This window comes from Corvus brachyrhynchos, unplaced genomic scaffold, assembly GCF_000691975.1.
Source record: "Corvus brachyrhynchos isolate BGI_N302 unplaced genomic scaffold, ASM69197v1 scaffold187, whole genome shotgun sequence".
NCBI classification, from domain to species: domain Eukaryota; kingdom Metazoa; phylum Chordata; class Aves; order Passeriformes; family Corvidae; genus Corvus; species Corvus brachyrhynchos.
This window is the reverse complement of record NW_008239050.1, coordinates 111705-132325: the sequence shown is the minus strand read 5'-3', so window position 1 is coordinate 132325 and position 20621 is coordinate 111705. Positions and strand designations below refer to the sequence as shown.

Sequence of the window (20621 nt, the reverse complement as noted above, 5' to 3'; positions counted from 1 at the left end):
ACAAGAAAAAGAGAAGTCACAGACCCAAGTGCCCTTTTCATATTTAACACTAAAACTTACTCTTGGACATGTCTGAAATTTTACATCCATATTGTTTACAAACAAGTTTTACTATCTAATGCTAGAAATATACTGGGCGATTTCAGTTACTTTAAAAAAATATAAATGGAACTTACCATGCTGCTTTGATTTCTTCTTTTTTTTCTTCTTCTTTTTCTGCTTTGGTTTATGATCTTTTTCCTTCTTCTCCTTTTTCTCCTTTTCTTTTTCTTTCTTTTTAGCTGAAATAAAAATTAAACAATTTAAAGCAGCTTAAACTAAACAAGGCATTCAAAATCAAGTGCTCTAGTTGTCTAGTCAGATCAAAATGATTCAGTTAATTTACTTGATATCTTTGGCACATCTCTTATTAATAGTTGATATAACAGTTCAAAGAAATCTCATTTGACAAATAGCATAATTTTAAGTATTTCAAAGTAAGACATCATAGCAGAAAAAAATACAGCAAAGTACACAAAATATGTAGTATCATATAAATAGCTTGTAACTTCTATTTTACTTACAGTTTATAACAAAAAGATTTGGGCAAGAGAAAAAGCTTTCACAAGTGCAAAATTCCCAATTATAAAGGCTACATTATCCTAAATCCACGTATTAGGCCTACAGAAAGACACTTGAAGGAAATTTCAGTATCACAAATCTGCTGCTGCTGTCAGCACCCTGCACTATACAGTGGCATCCTCATAGAAAACTGATTCTGACTAGAATTTGACTCATTTTTTACGCTGCAGTTCATTTTTAACCACTGTTGGTATACACATGAGGACAAGTACTTTGACTCTGAAAAATTATTTTTATCCTGTTAATTCTCCCCAGACAAAATACATCCCACATTTTCACTCTATTTCTTAAGTTATCAGTAGGAGACAAATAATAAGGAAATTAACTTGCTACAAAAAATAAGCCTTGAAGTCAGGATTGTTTTCTGCACACAAATTGGATCAGTCTTATCTTCTTGAGGAACACAGAGACAAAACTTTTACCTCCTGAAAAAACAAGGCAGAATCACTTCTGAATTCTTGCCAGTCTCTAATAATTTATTTTGAACACAGGATAAAACCAGAGTCCTCTTCAATTTATATTTTATTTCATAAATTGACAAATGTTTTGCTAGTAACCCTTGTTTGCTCTTCCCATCTCAAGTCTGACAGTACAATGAAACAGCCAGTATTATTCATTCTACCAAAAAAACCTCATTCAAATGAAAAACCAGAGGCAGTGGGTTTATAAGTACTTTAGGATCCCTCAAAATCCTTGCTATGGGCACTTTCATTTTATCTTACAAATTATTCTTCTATAACAAACCTGTCATATACACAAAAACTTTTTGTAAGACCTTAACAAACAAAAAGTGCAGCTGGGCCCAGGAAATATTTTATGCTTTTACATCTGCTCTTCAGAGACATTAAGTGTTAGAGAATTTTTCTTTTTTTCCTAAAAATAATATTGCTCTCTATGTACCATATGTTGAAGAACTTTTCTCTTCCAGTTTTCCTTTTCTTTCCATTCTAGCTGCACCTGCAAATTGAAGAATATATGCCATAAGGCCAATGTCTGGCTGATGACCTACTTTCTTGTAAAATTCATTAGACTGTAAAAAATCCTAATGGCACACAGTAACAAGAAACATACAAACAATACAATTATTTTTCATGTCATTTTACAATTATTTTTATTGTCTAAAGCACTGGAAACAAAAAGTATTGTAGTTTACCAACTTCTGAATGCTTGTCCTTCTCAATCATGTTCTTTAATATTTTCTCCTTCAGACTCTCAAAACATTTCTCCTTTATGGGCACAGAGCACTGTGTCTCTGTCCCTTCAGAGCTCACTGATGTGGAAGACCTCTTTTTTTTACTATTCCCTTTGGGTAACTTGAGACTACTGGTTAAAGGCATTTCCAGATGCAAGGCATGTACATGGGACGAGGGTGCTGAAAACAAGAAGATGGATTTACTCATCACTGAAATGAAAATATTGGTCATATCATCATCACACTTATCAGATAATTACTGCATATGAATGTCTAGATCTTAGTCTTACATACAAGACAATACATCCCACAGAAGGTTTCTTCCTATGTTTTGGAATTTGCACTCGCTTTTAAACTGCCTGTACTGGTTAAAATGTGCTTTTGCTGACACTTCTAAGCCTTTTTGTTTCCTGTATTTCACTGTAATAGAAACCCACAAGAGTAACAGCTAAAGGTGCTGACACTGTCAGTATCATTTAAGTTAATGCTCCATTATGTTTACAGAAAAATTAAGCTCTGGTACAACATTTTTAATCCTACGTATAAAACATTTCTGGTAATTGAATTTTTCATTGATTTTAATACTTAAAATAACTCACTTTCATTAATCCACATTTGAATTATTTGCAAAAGTACTGTGATTTGTCAGAATTCAGCATCATATACGGGTAATTTCTATCTTGTACTATTTAGAAAAGTTTATTCAGTGAAATATGTAGCTGTTTTTTTAGCTTTTTATCTGATGCAAGTTAGGAAGCAACAAACTGAAAACAAAACAAAACTGAAATTATAATTTTCACTGCTAATATTTATAATAATTTTAAAATAATCGAACTAAAATAAAAGTTATTTATAAAGAACATTACTGAGGTAATTCAAAACTCTCTATTACTGTGTCCATCAATATTGTGAGAGCTTCAAGTTTCATCTAGGTGTAATCAGGAAAGCCTAATTTTTATCAGACCCTTGAGGACATTTCAGGACCATGCCAAGGACATACTGTACAAAAATGCAGCTCTGTGAAGTCATAAGGGGTTCACGTTTTTCCATGCCAGCTGTAAACACTTGGAGGCACAAGTTAACTTCGGTGTCTCTCAGAACAGCCCAACAAAAGCATTACCATGTAAAAATAAAAAAAAATTAAAAAAATAAAAATCCTGAAAAATACCTGCTACTGGTCAAGATATTCAACAAGACAAAATACGGAGCTGAGAATGCACTAAGCAGCACTAAGATAATTTAGAAAATTCATCAGTCATAAAAAGATTCTGGGGAAAAGACAACACTTCAGGGCTGACCCTGTACAGTGGCCTTCCCGACTAGGACAGACCAACCAAATTCTACTGGGATACAGCACAGCTCACACAACACCCACTCCCACTCCTACCAGCCTTCCTGGGAACGCAACCAAAATGCCACCAGTCAGAAAGCCACAGGGCCAGAAAGAGCAATAGAAAGTGGTGCATCCCGTCTCACACCACACAGCACTTTGAAATGCCAGATGTCCCCAGCTGCAGGACAGCTCTGGACCATGCAATCCAGGCAGCAGCAGCTGCTCAGTTCTGGTGCTGGCTCCTGCCACATGCCACGAGCTGCATCACCATGGCTGGGGCTACCTGAGTCTTTCCACTGCCTCAAATCAACCATCTCACCTAAGACCATAATCCTTTTAAGACTAATTCAGGCTCTTGCCTTTGTCTGTATTTCAAGTGCATTTAGCTTGCTGGAGTACTTATCATTGACACAAAACACTATCCAAATTACTCCTTTCTTGGGTTTCCTAATTACCATTTGTCTCTGTTACAGGACTGAACTGCTCTGCCATCTGTAGAGCAATAAGTATATTTTAGCACATTAGTAAAAGAAAAAAGTGACACTTTCCCACATCATCATGCTATCAACGTCTTGTCTCATTTCTAAAAAGAGTGCAAAAGGATCACCCAAATGCACGTAATTCAGTTAGGTCACTGCCATTTTGATGAAAAGATGTGAGAACACTCCATCCAAACAACCTCAAGGGAAATTTAGTCTCAACATTAGATGAATTAGTATTTAAACTTTATTATTGAGAAGAAACCCTGACCTGATATCCAAATATGTTTTAATACCAACAGCCACAACAAAACAAATTTCAGGATCTCAATAATATTCAAGCACATTTGACAAAGTAATCAATAACTGTTTGAGGGAACACTTATATTGGGCAGAAATCTGCTGCTGTCAAGCAAATACGCATCTTGCTGTCAGAACTCTCCAAACTGCCTTTCTGTAGTAATCTGAAAATAAAAATTGCTATAATGCTGTATACACTGCAATGTCATTCTTGGCTTTTACTTTTCTTCATTGAAAATCATTTTAGACTAAGACTCTTAAATTCTCAAATCCTACATAAAGTGTTAAGGCTTGAAAAGTCTACTTTTCAACTGTGCAATCACTATGCTTTACATATAACCACAAAATTAGACAAGGTAGTCAGTTGGAAGGGCAAGTAACAAATACAACCAGAAAAATATTAGTTCCTTTATGGAAATGCTACCTTTTTTTTTGAAATGCTACTTTTAATTGAAATTTCATTCCTCTTAAGGAGTCTAGCCAGCCACCTCCCACACAGCGAACGTGGGAGGTCTGCAGTTAACACTCAGCACAAAGACGACCAGAGATTGGACTTGGTAAACTACTGATTTTGTCACTGTTCCAAGATCAATTTTATCACTAGAAGACTAATTTCAGATTAAAAAGAAATGCAAACCACAGCATTCCCAGTCCAGTTAATGACATGTTTCCAGTGCTACTCATCCTGTTATGGCACAGGGAAGTGACACAAGCCCCCTCATGCAAGTACAGGCACAGGACAGGATGCTGTGCCACAAGTACAGCAGCACAGCTGGGCTTGCAGTGCTACTGCTAACTGAGATTCATCAAGTTCAAATGAATTGTAGCAATCTGAAGCAACTTATTTTGTTGACTGATATTCTATTTCACGGCTTTCCATGTTTCAAGTAATATCATAAATATCATCATCTGCATTAATACACAACTTAAATCCTATTGCGATAGAAATATCAATCATGCTGGTCATATTTAATTTAGTGTTTCAAATTCCCAGTGTATAGGATCAATTTTATACCTAAACAGACTTTTAAGTGTCTATCACAGATTAATACTGGACCCTGCCCAAAATGATGTCTTTAGGAAGAATAAGCCCATGAAAAGGTTCTTGCTTGCCTCATAACCAACCCAAACTGGGAACTTCTGGGCAGAGATTAGAATGGCAGGCATTCAAATTAGGGAGTAACTCTGTTAATAGATGGTTGGAGTAAAACAAACAGCCCCAAAGTAACAACAGCAAGTAACAAGATGAACCATAGTTCATCCCTCTTACAAGCAAGGTAAACACTGGCAAGAGATTTTAAAAAGAGACCTATATTATTTACTGAAAATTTTGTACATCAGCTGTTTCTTGTTCCTGCTGCAGTAAACCTGTTACCAAGGAAATTATATAAAAGTATGCAATGTTTTTATTTCTTTTAGTCTTAAATGCAAATTTTCCCCATATAGTTAACCCAATGTTACCATACTAGCAACATTGTCTATAAGCGTTAGGATAGGATATAGCAGCTAGCAATAATAAATTATATTAGCATTACAAATATTATATTGCTAGATTAGTAAGTGTTAACAGTATCTTCCTTTTACTTATATCTCAAAGCCCAGATTGCTTGCTGAAATTATGTCTGCTCAATATACAACAGTTAAACTAACATAAATGGTGCAGAGTTACAGAAACCAAGAAAAACTACCAAAAATTTAAAAGAGAAGCACAACTACAGAAAGACCTGAAGTTCATGTATTCAGAATGGCAAATCTACAGTGTTTTGCAAGTATTCTGACTGACTGTGGATTTAAACTCTTTGAAACAAAACAGATGCAGATTTATAGTAGTTCTTTCAGGTCAGTTACAGAACAGTTTGGATTTTACACCAGAGTTCTCAATTTGTAATGTACAGAGTCACAATGCATACATAATGGTAAACAGTGCAGTGTATGAAACTGCACTTAGATGTTTCTGCATAACACAAATTTAACTCTTCTCAATTATCTCAAGAATGGATAGGAATGAGGAAAGCTTTGGGCACCTCTCCTGTATATATTTGCTTGCCATTGTTTAAACAGATAATCAGAAAAGTACTGATAAATAGAGTGGATCCTATTAATTTTCCTGAAGCATGCAAGAATTTGGTGTAATTATGTGTGCTTCAGGAACATGACTTGAGAACCTGTGCTATTTCAAAGGCAAAACAATGCCTTCTAAAGCAGAGAACACAACAAATTTATTCAATAGTCTAAACTAACTCCAAAGGTTTCAAACCTGAACTTTAAATCTACATTTTTCTTTTTCTTCTAAGATTATGAGAAGGATAAACACGTTTCACCAGAGTTAAAAGACTGAGATGAACCCAAAACACATGAGTTTCAGTTACAGAGTCCTAGTGATACCATTGACAGAGGCAGATAGCTCCAAAACCTGCTATGAAATCTGTAAATTAAAGATATCAACCTGCTTAGATTAGTCTTTCAGGCCACAAAGCTTATACCCAAGAAGCTGTTGGGCTAGATGCTCCAAACTACTGAAAACTTCTAACATTTGGACAAGAAGTCAGTATGAAAGCTCAAGACACAGTCCCATTTATTGCATGAAGGAAAACTGTAATACATGAAAACTAGGAACAAAATAGATGAGTCTGGAAGGTAAAAACTCAGAAGACAAAAATGTAGCTGGCAAATCAGTTCTTTTAGAGCTTGTAACTCTTAAAATTATATAGATATGAAAAAAGGCTCATTAAGCCTTTTTATATACAGTATAAACTATCCTCTGGTATAGGCTGGAAGCACTTCTGGCTTCCCACTATGAACTCAAGTAGTAACGACAGACAACTTATCAGGGAATGTTTTTCCCTGACACAAACTGTGTGGACATGTCACATAATTTTGAGTCATTAAATAAAGGTGGCTCTAAATGAAATTTATTCTTTCTGTTATTGCTTCAGCTGTGGCCAAGACCAAAACCCAGCTCAACAAACAGGTCCAAAGTACACTCCTGAGTGCTGGGTTTAGAACTGGCTCACTCTGCCCCGAGTCAGGCCCATTACAGGAGCAGGCAACTTCCAGCATTACCAAGTATAAATAAAATGAGCCAGAAAATATATCAGAAAAGCCAGAAGTTAAATTCCTAGTAACTGAAATTACTTTTACCAAACAGGAAACAGATGCTTGTTGGAAGCTGTTGCTTTCTTTTATGATCTTGTTCAGTGAGTGGGCAAATACACATCTCCCAAAAGCACTTCTCTTAGTGGCAGGAGACATGACATAGAAAGGACTCCTATAGAAGTAATTTCCCCAGGAATCTGTTATTCTACTGCTGTGCAATGTATCAAGGGCAAACGAAGACTGTCACGTGGTTTCACTCAAGAAATTAAGTAATATTTTAATTTTAATATTTTAAAAACCTTAAGTGGTGGCTCACTAGAGATACCCATAGCCCTTATTTTGACAAATTAGTTTAAGAGATTCATAGATTAATAGACTAAAATATGGTTTAAGTATCATAACTCTATCCTTTAAGGTCATGCTGTCCTCCCTTACTATCAATCACACTTATCAAAAACTTTCCAAACAGCGTATAATAATTTGATTTTTTTCCCCCCTTCCTACTTTTCTGAACAATTTTCTCATGAAACGAAACAAAACAAAACAAGAATTTTTTTTAAAAGGCTTTAAAAGAATTCCTTCTTGGAAACCAGTTAAAAATGGTATAATACCCACATAGGAGACTTATTTATAAAAAAAATTATGTGAACACCTAGCATACACTGGACAAAAACATCCCACTTTCAGGGGCTGCAAACCACTCTGCTGATCCTTCCCCACATCTCTTGGTTACCTCTATCCAAGCGTTTCACATAAACCACAGTAGACAATAAACTGCTACAAAGGGAGAGGCAGCACAGAGTTGCAGCACTGGGCTCTGTGCTGATTTTGACGGTGACCAAGTCTATATAAAGGTTTTTGATGATTTTTCAGAAATATTTTTAAGTAACATCTTGTAGCAAGCAGAGGACAGAATTTCCACTGCAAACAGAAGCAAAGCAGAGGAGTGCTGACTGTCTTCAAGAACACCACTGTTTTAAAGCCAAAGCCACAAAACAGCATGTTAGTAAACACTTCATTAATTATTTTTACAACTTTTAGCAAAAATATTTTTGAAAGAAATACTGCTTACTACATTCCACACTCTCAGATTCCCCTTAAAGCGTGTTAGAAGTGCTAATGCAGCTCTAAGCCAGTGAAGACAAAGAATATGCAGATGAATGGAGTCCAGAAGAGAGGCAGGTTTTTGAGTGTGCAGAAAGGAAAATAAAAAGTATCCCCTCTGTCTGTGGGATTGAATACACACACATTTTAACCCTACAACTATAAATCTCTCTGGTTGTATACTGAATCTCTTTACCTGACGCTGTTGTAGCTACTCTTCCATCAGTTACTGCTTTGGAAGAAAGATATGTAATCATCTGAATATCTTCCTTGTCTTTACTGGGATATTCATTACGGAAAGTGGATTCTGTGGATAATGGTGCTGTAACTTCCGAACTACGGCTTAAATCAAGAGGGAGACATGGTCCACGCTTCTCAAGTGACACATGAGCAACATCAGGTACTACATAAAAGAAAAAATGTCATGTTAAAAAAGATACATGGGTCCAACAAACAAGTCTGGATTGCAGCGTTACATAACATAGGAACAGCATACAGCTTTAGCTACAGCAAGTCAAAATATTCCATTAGTTGAAAACCACAAAAGGTCTAATTTTTATGATTCAATTTCTCTCGGGCAGTTCTTTATTAGATTAAGATACATTACCCTCCAATTTTGATGACTGTTGGTTTTGACCACTGATGGAGAACACTTTTCCATCAGTAACTGAAGAGGGAGAAGAAACTTTTTCTACAGAATCATCAGGCAAGGAGCAAGTGGCTAAACGCTGTGATCTTCTTCTCCGTTGGCTATTTTTGTAGGATCTAGGGGAATTCACTGGCTGTGATGGACCTAAAAAGAGATCTTTCAATGTTCATGAAGCAGAGAGATACACCATCATCTTACCGCAGCATTTGAGATCTAAAGATGGGGAGTGCTTTAAGTAGCTCTTGCTTGCAAAGCTGGCAGTCACAGCAAAACTGGTAGAAGTAATTACAAAACTGTGACTACCAGGAGCAAAGAAAGATTTATGCTCAACACAGGGTTCTGGGTTTTGCTTATTATAAATTACTAGGGCACCTACTTCCCAACTGCTAAAGGTGGTTGTTTTAGGCAAGCAGTGTATTTACAGTAAGCAACCCTCCCCACACAACCCAGGAAGTAGGCTACTTATAATAGAAGGGGGCAACAAGATTTAACAATAAACAGAACAAATGATCACAGTTAAAGATCTAATAAGTCATGGATAGTGTTAACATACAACTTGAAAAAATAATCAAAAACAGTGTTTAATTTTATATCCCACCTCCTGCCTTCTGCTAACCTGATATCAATACCCCAACTGAAATTCAAATGCACACTGCCAGTGCATGGCACAGTAAGAAGGCTCCAGAACTTTACACTTAACAAAAAAAGAAAGGGGAGGGAGGAGGATTGATATAGGTTAATATAGGCCTGATTCATTAAAAACAAAAAACCCACACTCCCCTACACCTCTCCAATATTACTCAGTTTCACAAAATTTTCTTTTTAGAGTCAGATATACAGATTTAAAAATAAAGACATGACAAAACCAACTTTCCAGTAGAGGTAAAAAAAATGTGGAAGCCAAAGATTAAAAGACCACACTAACAAGATCTAATCTACTAAGTAACCAAGTTTTAAATAAGCTATTTAAAAAAATATTGCTACAGAGAAGTCCAACTTAATCCAAAATATAAGCATGCTCCAGGAAAGCTACTTACCATTGCTCTAGGGGTGGGGATGGAAGGCGTATTACAATATGGATGACTGCTAATATTTTGTGGGGACAAAATACAATTTTTACCAATGTGTACTGAATAAATGAAGAAGGCTGAATTGGCACCCCTCCCTTTCCCACTCATTTAAAGTTATCTGTGAGCAAAGATTAAAAAGAAACCTATAAGTGAAACTATAAAATCAAGGTTAAGGGGAACACATGATGCAGGTTGAGTCTTCCATCCTCAACTACTACTCTAAAAGTGGAAAAAAAAAAAAAAAAGTAGCTTTTGACTTACTGACACCTGCACTTATTTTAACCTTTGGCCTCATAATTTAATGTTCTTTAAGCCAAGAACCTGACACTAAACAACTCTAAAAACCTAACGTAATCTCAAAAAAAAAATTATAGAAATACCTTAATATTCACAAAATACAACGTATTCAAGCATGCAGCGTAAAGCTTTCCCTATTCTTCTGATAAACAGTATTTTGGTACTTGGCAAATCAGTCACACATGTTAAGAAGCTGAAAACCCATGGGATTTTTCTGGGACAAGGAAACACAATTTTTTATATTTTTCCACCACAGATCTTGAACCCATCTTCTCTTTCACATCGTGTTTGGAGGAAATATCACATAAGGTGAAGAATGCCACAGCCAACAGGTACAGAACGTCAACCTGCTGAAGGTGAAGTTTCTCAGAGAAGGAAAGGTCCACACCAAGGTGTACGTCTTTTCTTTTTAATGAATCAGGCCCTTTTCAGAAGGGAGGTTTGATTTTTCCTGTATCACTGTTAATGCTAGTGTGAAGATTTAAGCTAGAGGGAAAGCCAACCCTTAAAAGCCATGCCTCTATAAATATCAATATATTATTTAAATGTATTACTTCTGGTAGAGTAATTCAAATGCCTTATTATGTGACTTGACTTTTTAAATAGTGAGCTACCCCTAATTCTCCCACTTGGACATTTTATTTAAAGCAGATTCATTTTTAAAAGCAATAGCCATTTACAACCAAAGAAAATTTCTGTATATCTCTTATAAGTAGTTACGGTATTTTTTTTAAAATGTCTGTGCTCACTAGTTTTATTTATCACAGAAGAAGGAAGCTGAGAGACCAGCGTCAAATCCTCGACTTGTATTAATTCTGGGGAAAGTGGTGATTTAGGGGGCTTTATACACCCGGAAGAATCTCCAGATTCTTGTTTGCATTTCTTGCTGCGAGCCTTTCCTGAAGACAAAGTTGAGGATAACAGTGCAGGTTTCTGAATGTTGGCAGAACTGCTAATATCAGCTTCATTTTTTTTCTGACTTTGTGGTTTAGGTGAAATCTCCTGAATAAATAATAAAAAATTGATACTTTTATTTCAGTTTCTTCGCTGTAGTTCTTGTATTCTATTTTGCTCTTTTTAAAAGCAATTTTAGTACTCAAACACATATTAAAGCAACATTATTTTAAGTACAAATGAAAACTATTTAAAATGCATCACATTAAATTTTGCTTTTTTTAAAGGAGCACTACCAATTGTTTTCAGTATTCAGAATGCTCAATTCTTACTATTTGAAACACCTACAAAAAAGCCTGAAAATAAAACATTTTCCCTCTATTCCCAATTTAAAAATTCAATGAAGTATTTTTAGTTTTCTCTTTTGTCTTCACTGTCAGTGCAGTCTCCCAGTAAAACCTGGAGGGCATCTGTTCCCAGCCAGACTACACACACTGATGCACATCACAGAGCATTGCATGCTGGAAGGGACCCCTAAGGATCCCCAAGTCCTCCTCCCTGCTCCTCACAGGACTGCCTGCTGCTGAATCATGACTGGGAGTGTTATCCAGACACTCCTTGAACTCTGGCACTGCTATGAGCAAACAATCCTTCCTCAGAGGATAAAAGGAGTTCCTCAGGAAAACTATATTTAACAAGGAATTTGTATTTTTGAGAACCTGAAAAAGTTGATAATGCTCCTTTAAGGAATGTCTGAAAACAATTAAAAGTTTCCAACACACTCTCACACAACCCCTTTCAGTGCTGGGAGTCTGGATTTCACCACATTATATGTTTGTGCAAACATGAAGAAATCACAACTTCTAGCACCACAGGGTTAAATAGATTGCTAACTGTCGGGGGAAAATGAGCAGATGAAGAGTTAAAATAGTTTTTGAAGGAAAAAAAGTCACCATATAATGCATGTCTCCAAATTCCTCAATTTTCATCCTTCTTAACACAAATAGTGCTATTTTTAGACCATTAGCATGCATTGACAGACATTAGCATTTTAAATTTTTAACTGGAAGTTCTTCCTACATTACCAAAACTGTGCATGTGTTACAACTTGCCTAATAAGGGCAAACTACAATATCTGAACATAATTTCTCAGGCCTGTCTCCCTTCTTGTCCCAGTTACATCGTACAGCATGGTACCATCTAATAAAACCATAACTAACAAAGCAGAGAGGTATATCTAGAACATGTGCACCACTTTATCCAGACTAGAAACATCGTATCTCTGGTGATTTGATGGTATTGTTGAGTTTTGTTATAAATCGCAATTTTATTTTCCACTAGAACTTTCCATGTTCCAATGGAGGAAAAACAAAAAAAAGCAAAACAAAACCCCACAAGTGCACATTCTATGTCTGTAAAAAGGTGCCCCTGAATGCTATATGAACGGCTCGCTGGGATTATCCTGTAAAGATCCGGTGCAAAACATCCCATTCAGCAGACATCAGCTCTACCTTGAATAACTCCATTACACATGTACTAAGTGCAGTTTATTCGTTTAAATAAAATATTCCATGAACTGTAGAGTATACCTATGCTGGTTATGAGAGGTATTACCAGAAATTAATTAGAGTCGTAACTTGTAAATAAACAATTTTATTGTTCATCTTCACAGATGTGAAAGACATACTACAGCATCCATTACTTTCAAATTACAAAGTTATTTAAACAAGATTAAAAAAATTAAATTAAGATTTTGATAAGGTGCTTAACCTCTTAACAGGACAAATTAACATTAAAAATCTTAATGAATTAATGTTATCCATCTACTCAGGTCTTGGTCAAAAGGAAATATAACATGACATACCCTAATACAATTAAATAAACTACTGTATCTGCAACTAATTGTCTGAGCTTTTGGGTTTAAGACCACGGTAAACTAAAAATGTATAAATATAAACAAAAACTTTCATCAACAGAGTCAGTTTTCGGCTATTGGCCTGAATACTTCTACCGTATTCTGAATTACATTATTAAAAAAACCTAGAAGATATTTTAGCCACTCAATTTTATAGCAGTAGCAGACAAAGCCTCTAAGGAATGTCAGCTTCGCTACTGGAAAACTTTTTGGGGAGGTTTATAACTCGGCCATTTTAATTTGAGTTTGGGCAAGAAGTTAGTGAAAAAAGCTTTAAGCTCAAAACATTTCCTCCCCACAGTTAAACATTTAAATGTTTGTGAGGTTTCTGGTTTTAGTTAGAAGCAAAGGAATAGGACAAATTGGGATTTTAGATGCCTCTTTAATGGAGCTTAACTCGTATTTCCAAAAAATGAGGTTTTTCAGACCATTAGCATGTAAACAATGACAGAGACATCTTGTTTTTTATATCTGATCAATAAAACAGGAACAGCCGAGTTACTAAGTCTAAGAAATAACAAAAAGGTTATAGTAAATAATGCACTGCAGTTTATACTGTTGCATACACAGTCTATGTAAACCACAAAGTCCCATTCACTGCAATGGGATTCTGCATGGCAAGATTTACATTGTAATGATTCTCCCAAAAACAACATGCTGTAAGCCATTTCACAGTTTTTTGCACATTGAAAATATCACACACAGTAGCAAGAAAATCATAGCATCTTTAATATGCAAAAATTTGAGAAATGGAATGTCATGTCAATACACTGTAAACCTTTATGCAAAATATCGGTCAATGCATCGGCACCTCAGTGGCTCCACTGGCCCTGACAGTGACAGCATCAAAAACAGAAAATCAGGTTCCACTGACTCATCCAATGCAGCATCAATGGACAAACCAGAGCAATGCAATTATATATCAGCTCTAAAGAACCAGTACAACCAAAATACCAAAACAGGTTTGGGGTAGGGACTGTTCATAGAGTGTGCCGGGGCTAAAGAACAGAAGTGCTCGTTAAAGAATTGCAGGAGGCAAGGCTACTTTGTTCAAATGCTGCTGTTAAAGAAGAATGAAAATGCATACAAAAAAGCTGTATTAAAACTACATTAAGGCTCTGATTTAAATAATTGGAAAGCAAAGATGTCCTGAATCAAGACTACTGTTCACCCTTAGCTTGCTTTCCCATGCTCAGGCATTCAGCCCTTTTTAAATGCAAGACAATGCACAACTCAGAGTCAAGCAATGCCTGAACATGGTGCAATAAGCCAAAGACAAAATGGCAGCCTCCAGATCCTGCCAATATGCAGGTTTAAAAATCAGACCCTTAACATTATTTAAAAGTTTCTTTTTTGTATTTATTAAAATACACACCCTTGCAAAATGTATGGCTCATTGAGCAGTTCATAAAACACATACAAGCCTACAACACCAAATTCTTACAATATAAAAGAAACTTCTTTTAAAAGAAGTTCTATGTGATGTCAAAAACCCTGTTTCAAACACAAACTAAATTTGTGTAAGGGCCTGTTTCTAAGCCAGTCGTAGTTCCAGCTATAAAACTGGACCTTGGGACACTGGTCTCCTCATATTTGTTGCACGGAGACCTTATTTTACTTTATTTTCTGTCAGTTTTCTAACACAAAAGCTCATTATTGAAATTCAAGTCAACACTGTTGTTTAGAGACAATTAAATTCCATACTTCTGGCTCTGCCAGAAATGTAAACATAAGATAAATGTTCAGTTCCCTGTTATATCTGAAGGGGAAAATTTTAATGTTGTAGGTACTACATCTCCATGGCACACTCCAGTGGGAACTTTGCAAAAGAATCAAACTCTACCATTTCATACCTGCTCCAGGACTGGAGCTGTTTCTTTGTTGCCTTCCTTTTTTTCAGCACCATCTGCAACAACAGCTTTGGATGCCAATAAACCTTAGGAGAAAAGTTGCAGAGATTTTTAGTTAGAAGCACCTTGCAACAAGAATTTGTAGAAAAAGAAGCAAAATATCAAGACAGGAAATATGAACTGCATAAATCTACAACACGACTCGTTCTGAAATGGCTCCACACAAAGCTGAACACTTTAAATTAGAAGAAACAAGAAGTTGAAGGACATTCCAACAATGGCATCCTTACATAGGAAGCATTTCTTTGGCACAAGATGAAAATCAAATTATCAATTCTAAAATAAAGCCTTGCCATCCTTCCAAAGCCCAAGCACTTGAGCTTTAAAACCAAACCTATGGTAACTAAATTTTGAAATCAGAATTACTTACAAAACTTTTCTCTCTCTGCCCTTTCCAGTCTTTGAGAAATTCACATCAGAATTTGCATTACTACTTCTTAACTCTAACACACACAAAGCTTTCAGAGACATAACATAACAAGTGATTTAATTTCCAAACAAATATTCTCAGCAGTGGAGCTCCCAAATTACCTCAATAAGATGACCGTACTTGGAGCAAATAATATATTAGAATATGTAACTTCATTCACAAACTTATGTATAATATCACTACTACAAAAAATCTGTAATAGACAAGGCAATATAAAAACAAGAAAGCTTTCTGTCAGCAAAGCGTAAGGCAACAGCTTCAGTTGTACCTCACACAAAAGCTTTAATTGCCTAACAATGCAGAGACAGAAGAAGTTCTATGCCATTAAGAAAAAACAGAATTGAGAAAACCTGAAAACTATAAATCTGAATATAAATTACTATTATAATCTGTGGGAATGTCAGTATTGAGGGTGAAGTGTTGAAGTCCTCAAAAATAACTTGACAAATTCAGAGGAAATTTCTATTGCTTTGATGAATCAGATACGCCCAAAATTATTTTAAGGTGCACAATGCCCAAGGAATTATAAATTAGTGAAGTTTGGGCTCTCAGGAACTGTTCAGGACATTAAAACAAAACAAAGAAAATTTCAGCATTCAACAATAAACACCAGGTGTTTTAACTCATTTACTACTTATGTTAGATTAAGTTATGCTTCAGTTTAAGTTAACTGAAAAGCAGAAATTTACTTAGTCCTATTAGACAAAAACAAGTAATATTATCAGGTAAGATTTTAATTCTGCATTAGACTACATAAAAGAATTAGGTTTTATGGACCTAAATAAACATTTTAAACTTAAATTATCCTATTTCAATCACATTGCAAAAATCAGAGTGTTCTTTATCTTGGCAATCACGCATTTATATCAAAAAACATAAAATGATTTTCAAAATGAAGTGGAGTTTTAAATACAAAAAAAAAGTACTACAGTTTACGAGGAAGCTTTTGTGGTTCTGTAAGCCACAGGCTGCCCAGAGAAGAGTGTCCCATCCCCGGGAGAGTTCAAGGCCAGTCTGGACGGGGCTGTGAGAAAGCTGGTCTAGTGGATAATGTTGGAATTAGATGACCTTTAAGGTCATTCTGTGATTCTCAGGCTCTCTGATTTTTAGTTCTAGCTAGATGATCAGTGCTCAGAAATTCAAGCCATGAAATGAATCTAGATTCAGATCTGTCAATATATAATCCTTATTAGTTCCTTTTTCTCTACCCCATGAAGTATTTTTCTAACCAGGCACCATGCCTGTAGGACAAAGCAACTTCACAAGCTACTACAAACCAGGACTACAGGTTCACCATCCTCTGTCTGTAAGAGCACCTAAAAAAGCAAAAACACGGAGTGGCCCAGTGAACCAGAAATGTTTTGTTCTGTAAGCTCACTGCAGGTATTATCTGGTTTTAGGTACCAACACAGCAGTAGGTGATGTGGAAGCAAACATTCCAACAGAAGCAAAACTGATTGGAAGAAGACATTAATATGTGGTTAACAGGAGATATTCTTCACCTTTGGGAAATGTAATTTCTACCAGTGCTGGTAGCAAAAGAAGGAGCAAAGGAAGCAACTTTATTTTGTTGAATGGTGAGCAAAGAACACCTGATGCAGCTGTGGGCCTTGCAGCAGACAAAGAGACCCTTCTGCATCAAATGCTGAATGTTGAACTGAAATCCAGGGAAGAGTTCCCTTCAGACAGCCTCCTGCAATCACATGCTTTGCACTATTTCCCCAATACAGCCATAAAAACCTGGCAAATGTTTTCCTAACAGCTACAATGCTACAGCCACGATTCTTTTGTAGCCACTCTGATGGGTACACCAGCGTGATTCCCAACCTTCCTTCAAATCTAAAAGCTTGTGCTGGAGACAAAAATGACACAATGCAAGTGTATATGGATATACAATATATTGTATATTCAAGTATTTCAAGCATAAGAAATAAACATGTAGCAAGAAAAAGTTTGATCATTAGCAGTCACATTTGCAAAATGTACAGTAAAAAAAAAACTTACTATGGTATGAGCTGCAGAAGTGTGTTAACTTGAGAACAGATATGCAAAGTATCTACCAGGCATGAAAATTTTCTTCTAGTAGTTAAAGGATTAATACACTTTCACTGAAAGGTAACACATCCTCTGCTAGCCAAATATGTCTTCGTGGAGACAGACACACTGTTTTTAAAATAGTAACACGGTCAATGGCTGCAAAATCATGGTTTCTGATTATTCAGTTCAGTCTGTATGAACCTGTCTCACTGCTATGATTCTCATAAAGCTCCTGACGTAAAAAGAATCTACTCACAAGCACAGGCAAATATGTTTTCTAAAGGTAAATGTTTTTCAGCTGATTTTGGTATCTTCTGTTATTAACTGCTATTGGAAAGAAATTAACAGGGCTCTGTAAATATACATCACTAGTCTCTACCTCTTATCCTACTACTGCTCATGGCAGCAATTAAACTGGAACTTAACTGAGGATGTATGTACTATGGGAGAGTAGAAATGGTGCTGATGGGTTTGACATCCATTAACAAAACTTGGAACCAAAGAAGGAGCCTTCCAGGAGAGACAATCCTGGAGGCGGAAGACGGATTTTTCTAAAGACTGCTTCCTTTGTACAAAAAGAACAGATTCTTTTCATCCTTTCTTGGATGAAAAGCTGGACAGTAGATGAAAAGCCAGACATGAGCTGTCAACACTTTCCTGGGCTGCATGAAAAGCACTGTGGGCAGTAGGATGAGGGAGGTGATTCTGCCCCTCTATTCTGCTCAGACCCCACCTGCAGTGCTGTGTCCAGCTCTGGAGTCCCACCACAGGAAGGGCATGGATCTGCTGGAATGAGTTCAGAGGAGGGATGAGAGATGATCAGAGGGCTGGAGCACCTCTCCTGTGAGCAAAGACTGAGAGAATTGGGATTGTTCAGCCTGGAGAAGAGAAGGCTCCAGGGAGACCTTATAGTCAAATGCCTAAAAGGGGTCTACAAGAGAGCTGCAAAAGAATGTTTTACAGGGGCATGTCGTGATAGGACAAACTCGAAGAGAGTAGGTTTAGTTTAGATATGAGGAAGGAATTCTTTACTGTGAGGGCACAGGTTGCCCAGAGATGCTGTGGATGCCCCACCCCTGGAAGTATTCAAGGCCAGGCTGGATGGGGCTTTGAGCAACAAGATCTAGTGGAAGGTGTCCCTGCCCATGGCAGAGAGATTGGAAATTAGGTGAACTTTAAGGCCCCTTTCAACCCAAACCATTCCATGGTTCATATAATTTTATTTTCTACTGACTGAGAGACTGAAACAGAACCACTCTCATAAGAAAACTAACTAAACATCCTCCACTGCAGACCAATGAAAGGCTGGATAAGCCAGAAGTATGAAAAAAACCCTCACTATGCATTTTAGCAAATTAGGTTGCTTTTGTTTAATAGAAACAAGTAAGACTTTTTATATACTTCAAAAAAAAACCCCTCTCATTTGTAGGACAGAGAAGTCTACCAGCCCTCACACTAAATATTATTTACTAGAATAATGAGTGGGATGAATTTCTATCTTACAGTGTGTCCAAGGGCTCCTCTGTTAAGGGAGGGACTTCAGAACGTTCTTCAACCCAGCTTTTGAAATGTATCTGATACTTTCCCAGCACAGTTATAAACATACGACTTCATCCAAAATATTGACAGGATCAATGCTAGCAACACAATTTTCTTATTAGGAGAAATATAAATTGAAGCAATTTTTTCACAGGTAAGTAAATTTCTATTAAATTTTGGAATAAATGCATTTTTCAGCTTTTAAAGACAAGACCAATTATTCCATTTCCTGTTGTATAGAATGCATTCTTTAGTAATATCCCTGTTTTCCATTAATACCTTTGAGCAATAAAGGTAGGGAGTGAATGCCTAGACACTAAAAAAAAATTCAGATCTTTATAGCTTCAATTTGTAGTGTTGTATATTTCTAAATGACAAACTCTTTTTAGCAACAATTTCACTTTATGGCAAAATATTTTCTGTTTCTCTACAGCTAAACACAGCTTTAATTTACAGTGGTAGTATGCAATTCATGACATTCTTAAGAAGTTGTATAGACCCCAAATTCATCCAATAATGGAGAAAACTTTACAGCTGGAGGAAAAACATACTCAAGAAATTCATCCATTCAGGATGGCTACCGTCCTAAAAAACTAAAAAGACCAAGTACAGTCTGCAACCAATTTATGAACCAGGTAGATTTTACCATTTATGGATTCCTTTAAAATTCCAAACAAGTACAGACTGCAGTGACCATCTGCCTCATGAATGTGCTTCTATGCAATCTACTTCAGCACCTTCTTTACAAGCATGTGTATTTCACAACATGAAAAACGAACAAAGTCAATGACAAATAAAGTCTTTTACCAGTGATCTTGTTTAGACGAGCTCTCTTTGCCTGAAATGAGTTGCCTAGATTACTTTTCCTCTTGTGTGATAATGTGCTCTCTGCCTGCACAAAGGCCATCTTTGGAACATCCACTACAGGAAATCCTACTTCTAAACACAAGAAAAACCTCATTAACTCACATTTTATAAATGCGTAACACCCAAAATACTTAAATATTTCAGAACTGCTAGTGGAATAATGCAGTAAAGAAACTTTAAATGTCTGTAAAAAAGGAAAATGACACATTCTGAAGATCTAGAATTACATACTGAAACAAAAATGCCGATTACCTCAAAATTTGTAATTTTTACTCAGTATTATGAGAAATAAGCATTAAAGACTTAAAATGAACAGATCTTATCAACTCAGATAGAGTTTCAAGCACTCCTGAGTATTGATATATCATGCATACTGGAATTATTTTTTTTCTTAGAACAAGAATCAGGGATTATCTCATAGGTGAGAATGAAGATGCAGTAATATGAACCAAACTGTACAATGAAGTAATTAAAAAATTATGTTCTGTTCTTGATTAAGCTAGTCAGAAGTTTAGCACAAGGAGAAAATACTGACTGAATTAAATTTATCTGATAAAAATAGTTTCTGAACTGATTATCATTATGTATCACAAAGTTATCATACTAGCAAATGAGACATTTTCTTATAGAAATATTGGTTATTACTTAATTGCAAAATTAACAACAGGAGTTCAACATTACAGAAAAACCAATTTTGTATTTACAGAATGTGCTTTTACCAAATGTGTCACTAGATGTAGGCTCCTCTTCCTTTTTTTGGACTTCCTGCATGATTGTAGAAGTTGAGGTTTCTTCCTTTTTTGAAGGGACTTTTAGCCATTTTCTGTCCTCTTTATCTTTATTGCTGTTTGCACTGGTTCTAGGTTTACTTCCTGCTTTGTTCTTGGC

The 20621-nt window shown here is 36.0% G+C and overlaps 1 protein-coding gene across 4 annotated transcripts in view; it reads right to left on the bottom strand.

Moving 5' to 3' along the window:
• The window catches only part of PHF20L1 (PHD finger protein 20-like 1), a 58341-nt gene that overhangs the window by 22330 nt on the left and 15390 nt on the right, over nt 1-20621 (bottom strand). For 3 of the 4 annotated variants that reach the window (XM_017739045.1, XM_017739047.1, XM_017739046.1), the window contains 7 exons: nt 20453-20605; nt 19674-19805; nt 14804-14886; nt 10891-11143; nt 8733-8918; nt 8322-8528; nt 177-281 (listed from right to left, as the gene is read on the bottom strand). In XM_017739045.1, the coding sequence (XP_017594534.1) occupies nt 177-281; nt 8322-8528; nt 8733-8918; nt 10891-11143; nt 14804-14886; nt 19674-19805; nt 20453-20605 (1119 nt within the window). Of the gene's footprint in view, nt 1-176; nt 312-1521; nt 1579-1774; nt 1994-8321; nt 8529-8732; nt 8919-10890; nt 11144-14803; nt 14887-19673; nt 19806-20452; nt 20606-20621 lie in introns of all 4 variants that reach the window. The other variant, XM_017739048.1, reaches the window with a different exon arrangement.